The sequence below is a fragment of the Miscanthus floridulus genome, chromosome 16 (genome assembly GCF_019320115.1).
Source record: "Miscanthus floridulus cultivar M001 chromosome 16, ASM1932011v1, whole genome shotgun sequence".
Lineage (NCBI taxonomy): Eukaryota > Viridiplantae > Streptophyta > Magnoliopsida > Poales > Poaceae > Miscanthus > Miscanthus floridulus.
Genome location: NC_089595.1, coordinates 77962623 through 77968264, shown reverse-complemented (window position 1 = coordinate 77968264; position 5642 = coordinate 77962623). Strand labels below are relative to the sequence as shown.

General features: G+C 39.5%; 1 protein-coding gene across 2 annotated transcripts; it reads left to right on the top strand.

Moving 5' to 3' along the window:
• The first annotated feature begins 1720 nt into the window (after positions 1 to 1720).
• Positions 1721 to 4843, top strand: LOC136514077 (LOB domain-containing protein 6-like). Of its 2 annotated transcripts, none has more exons than XM_066508063.1 (4): positions 1721 to 1909; positions 2099 to 2567; positions 2666 to 3101; positions 4670 to 4843. In XM_066508063.1, the coding sequence occupies exons 2-3, from the start codon at positions 2103 to 2105 to the stop codon at positions 3074 to 3076; spliced, it is 876 nt and encodes a 291-aa protein (XP_066364160.1). In that variant the 5' UTR covers positions 1721 to 1909; positions 2099 to 2102; the 3' UTR covers positions 3077 to 3101; positions 4670 to 4843. The 2 variants fall into 2 exon arrangements, with proteins under 2 accessions (XP_066364160.1, XP_066364159.1); XM_066508062.1 differs by having other exon boundaries at positions 2091 to 2567.
• Positions 4844 to 5642: the final 799 nt, after the last annotated feature.

Below are 5642 nucleotides of genomic sequence, written 5' to 3'. Positions count from 1 at the left end.
AATAAATAATTAAAAATATATATTTATTAATTCAAATAAATAATTTCAAAGACAACAATTTGCAACAATTAATATTTTTCCCACTACCTTTCATGCAAACCCTATTTCAATTTCATGAAACATAAATTTACAAAATTAAAATTTTAAAAAACAAACCCTAAATCTAGATCTAAATCTACATGTACATGAAACTAGGGTGTAATCTCAACTAAAATCAAGCAAGATCGACCAATAAATGGTGTATTCTCATTTATCTAACTAATTTACACTAATAGCTTCAAAACTAGAGTCTAATTTGCTTCATACAAAGCTCAAGCACAATAGAAGAGAGAGAAAATCAAAACTCTAACTACTATCACTAACCAACAATTAAAACTTCAAATAAAGGCTTGGAATAGCATTTTCTTACCTTGTACAACCTCTCCACCAAAGTATTTGAGATCAAAACCTCTCCCTTAGTAGAGCAATTTTTGGGAGGAGCCCAAGCCTCCTAACCTTTTTTGCTCGGGTTGGAGAAAGTGGCCCGATGTGGAAGAAGGCGACTGCTATATATACAGTGGACATTTGTAGAAGCGGCTGATGATTCAGCCGCCCTACAAATGGATACAGCAGGGGCGGCTGGTAATAGCCGCCTCTACATACAGCCGCCCCTATAAATCGACGTATTTGTAAGGGCGGCTCGTATTACCAACCGCTCCTACTGTGCCATTTATAGGGGTGGCTGCTGTGCTGAAACCCGAATATGCCACTATAGGGGCTGCTCTAATACCAGCCGCCCCTTAAAAAACACCTCGTTACTATAAACTATTTTTCACGTAGTATATAACAAATTAGGTGCGGCCTCCTACCGGAGGTTCGACGCTTCCTATTTTCCTTGACAGTTCGTACTAATAGATATGATAATATAATATAATAAGAGCACATAGAAAGATACTATTTACAATCAATCAAATAGAAAACTATTTGCAAAAGTTAGTTTCACGTATAAATGACTCATACTGTTTGTATTGATCAACTTGCTAGGTAATAAGAGCATAGGGATAGAGAAGAGAGCTCTGCCATCGGAAACGATGCATTCTTTTGGCTCCACGTCTCAGCATTTCACGTGCACACGTAAACATTGACTTTTTACCGGGACCCGAAACTCTCGCGTTTGCAAATTGAAGTGTGAGCGCGTGTTTAGTTCCCACTTCAAATTTTCAAAAAATGCTACAGTATTCATCACATCGAATTTTGCGATACGTGCATGGAGCATTAATGTAGACAAAAAAAACTAATTTCACAGTTTGGTTGGAAATTACGAGACGAACGTTTTGAGCCTAATTAGTCCACGATTGAACACTATTTGCTAAATAAAAACGAAAATGCTACAGTAGTCCAAATTCCAAAATTTGGGCAACTAAACACGCACTGAAAATAAAATAACAAATGAACTGAGACCATCCGCATTAATATAGCTACTAATTTCTTGTAACAAAATAGACTTCTATTTTCTTTGTTACGTTTTTTCACATGCACAAACAGTCAGGCTCACCTGGACACGTTTTTTTTAGGGCACCTACCTACACAATGCCCCCGCCTCCCGCTCACATCTACGACACAATAACAAACGCCTCACGGTGTCGCCAGTCGTCACTTTCATTTCATATATCCATCCATTCTCTCTCCAAAACAAACACCCGATTAATCTGCTGCGGAGGTGAGACAGACGAGGAAAAAAGCAAAAAGCCTGTTGAAACTAGGAGGAAAGGAAGCTGTGGGAGTCGTCGAAGACGAAGGCGAGGGCCGAGGAGCAAAGGATATACTCTCGGAGCTAGCCTCGGAGCCAGGGGTTGGAGAACCGGAGCGGCCGCCGGGCGCCGGCGTCGCATCCTACTCTGATCTTCGTGGAAGGGAAAGAAAATTAAAGGTACATATACCTTCCTCTCACTCCTCGCCCATTTCTCGCTCTTAGCTTTTTTTTGAATGCTTGATGATATGCTTCTCATTCTGCCATTTCTCGCTCTTAGCTTTTTTTTTTTCTCATCTATCTATTGGGCATGCTGAGATATGGATCTCTTAATTAGTCCTGGATCTTCCTCCTCCCGTAGAGAGATAGATAGATGGCCGCCTCGTCAGCATCATCGGTGCCGGTCGTCTCCACGGGATTCGTGATCACTGTGGCCTCGCCGCCGCCCACGGGTGGCGGTGGTGGGTCGATCTCTGCTGCTAGCACAGGCGGCGGCGGCGTCGGCGGCACAGGCACAGGCTCGCCGTGCGCGGCGTGCAAGTTCCTGCGGCGCAAGTGCCATCCAGACTGCGTGTTTGCGCCCTATTTCCCGCCGGACAACCCGCAGAAGTTCGTGCACGTGCACCGCGTCTTCGGCGCCAGCAACGTGACCAAGATCCTCAACGAGCTCCACCCCTACCAGCGCGAGGACGCCGTCAACTCGCTCGCCTACGAGGCCGACATGCGCCTCCGAGACCCCATCTACGGCTGCGTCGGCGTCATCTCCATCCTCCAGCACCGCCTCCGTCTCGTCCAGCAGGAGCTCGCCCGCGCCAGCTACGAGCTGTCCAAGTACCAGGTGTGTGATACACACACGTACAAACACCTACTCTTCCTGTCATGTATGTACAAATTAAATATACATGTCGACTTCAGTTCTGCATTTTTTTGGTGTAGGCGGCGGCGGCGGCGGCGGAAGCCGCGGCGGCCTCTGTGGCCGTGGGATCCCATGTTGCGGCAGCAGGGATGGCAGCAGATTTCGTAGGCAACGCAGTGGCCAATTGCACGCAAAACTTTATCAATATCGGGCACTCCACGGCGGCGACGGCGTCGATCAGTGGAGCTGGCGGGTTCATGCAGCAAGACAACTTCGCCTCCGTGCAGATGCTGGCCAAGAGCTACGAAGGTGAAGGTGAAGCTGCGAGGGCGGGCATGAACGGAGGTGGAGGAGGCTATGGCTTCGCGTACTCGTCGGCCATGGGCGTCGGGCACGGTGTAGTGTCTGGTCTTGGGCAGCAGATCAACGGTGGACAGTTCTTGAAGCCCAGCACGACCGGCGGGGATGACCAGCCCACTGCCACGCAGTAGTCAAGTGTCGTCTGATCTTTGTCAGGTTCGGTTCTATGCTGCTATATATGCATATATCTTTCTTCCGTATTTTCTGTGTATTGTTTCCCTTTACAATATACTATCTACTAGCAATAATTGGCTGCAACTTCGTTCTCTATTATCTAAAATACTATGTACTAGCAATAATAATCGTTATTATCATCCATGACTATATATATTTTGTTGTAGCACGCAAGGCGATGCATGCATGCTTCATAGGATTACTAAATTGGACTGAACAAATGGCCAATAATTTACCAATTTAATTTAAAACAAAGTCGTACAGCATTAATATGTTTATCATCTATAACACACCTTGCTCAAACTGGAGTCTCAATACCCTGGCATTGGTGGGATTCTAGAAAGCTCTAACTATCTTAATTAACCCGCCTCTGCACAAATCCTAGATGTTGCCTATAATATACAAACATATTTGTTTAGAAATGAGAGGGTGAGTGGAGACAGCGATAATCAGAGTTTGGTCTTTTATTCCTCCTCCCCCCCCCCCCCCCCCCAACCCAATCCTTTTGTTGGTTCTAATCATAATTGGATTACCTATGACTATCATATGAATGTATGGACAGATAAAGCTTATTTAAATTCATCAAAAAGTATAATTCAAATCATGTAATTACAAGTCTAGGTATATAAAATATATATTAATATATATTAAAGAGCACAAACTAACCAATTTGCACACAAACAATTATAACACTAAAATAAATATGGTGTGCAAGAAACATTATATGTTCCCTAATTTGAGTCTATGAATCGTAAAGTTAAATATCATATGCATGCACATCAGGACAATGTTATATTATGGAATGTGCCTCTAATAAGAATATTCTCATGTGTGTCCTTAAAAACTTATATCAACTCATAAATACTATTACATCTCAACAACTTATTGAAAAGTAGTGTTTTTGAACTATTTGTGCCTTCAAGACCATTACATTTTAGAAGAACTTTTTGTTTTGATATTACATGTCATAACATGCATTGAAATATAACATTTAAGATGCTCTAAGAAAGCACCTACCAAAATTCTAATATCATAACTTGATAAGTAATTTAATATAAGAATTGTAGTATATATAATATATATATAATATCAAACATATAATATAATATTTTTTATTTCTCATATAGCTCTGAATATTATTATCTCAATCTCTTTACATTGTCGTAATATTGGGTTCACCAAAATGAGAAATTGTATTTATTTGGTTCTTATTAAACACTATTATTTATTATAGTAAAAGTAAATGACTTTAATATCTTGTGAATTGATAGGCAATGTCTTACTTAATGCTATCATCATAATTCCAATGAATTCATTAGTATTCAAATGTGAAGAATTTGTGTGGCACATCTTCTCTAAAATATTTATATATCTAGCATGCAAAAATTACAGACTATAGCAATGTATACATGTAAATGTTAATTTGTTTTTTAACTTTTAGTGCAAATAAAACATAATTGTTACATGAAAAATGCTAATGATGTAGTTTATTTACGCGTTTTGGTTGTGTTGTCTTTTATGAAGATTTCATATTTACTAATAATATGCAGGTCATGACTACTGAGGCAAATATGTCAACATGCTAAATTAACCGCTTGATGAGGACGTGGAGACTAAATTAAGTGCAAGATACTAGCATCCTTTATAATATAGATAGTAAAAGAAACGAGTCCTTTATTATGTACTTGTTGGTTTAAATTATTGATGTCGTTCACAAGGTTGACTTGAATATTGCTCCATGTTTGTGTTTGAATGTTATATATGTTGTTGCTTTGTCTCTAGATCGATGTTCTTGTATATGGAGCTTTGACTTTAATCTAGTGAAAATAATATAATGCTAAGGTATTCTATGGAGTTTGGCATTGATAATAAACATGCATTTTTTATAAGGCGTGTTATTTTTTACGCCAAACACATTCATTTGATTTACTTTGACAAAATTAAATCACTATGTACTATAGCTGAACCATTTTGATTGCACACTCGATGTGGAATGATTTGTTTGTTTACATATATACATATACACACACAAATATCAATGTTGAGCACAGAAGTTCAAAAAGTTTATAATATACTCCCTCCGTCCCAAATTAACATTTTGTTTTGGGTTTCTGTGCTGTAAGTTTGACTAAATTTGTAGAAAACACGTGCAACATTTGTATTTTCAATTAAATTTATTACGAAAATAGATTCAAAGACGTATCTAATGATATTAATTGTGTATCATAAATATTAATATCTTTATATATAAATTAGTCAGAGTTATTTCTCCGGAAGCGAGAACGATAATTATTTTGGGACAGAGTAACAAAACATGAGAGAATCTGTGTCCTCATGTTTTTGCACTTAACTAGCGTGCTCCAATATATATGGTCTCTATATGCAAAATTAGTGTTGTGAATATAGCAGTAGGCCAAGTGGCCAACAGCCAGGACTTTCTTGTTCCACGCACTTATTAGCTCGAATAGAGCAAGCCCAACAACATACTCTAGCGTAGTAAACGAATATGACGTAACGAGCAGC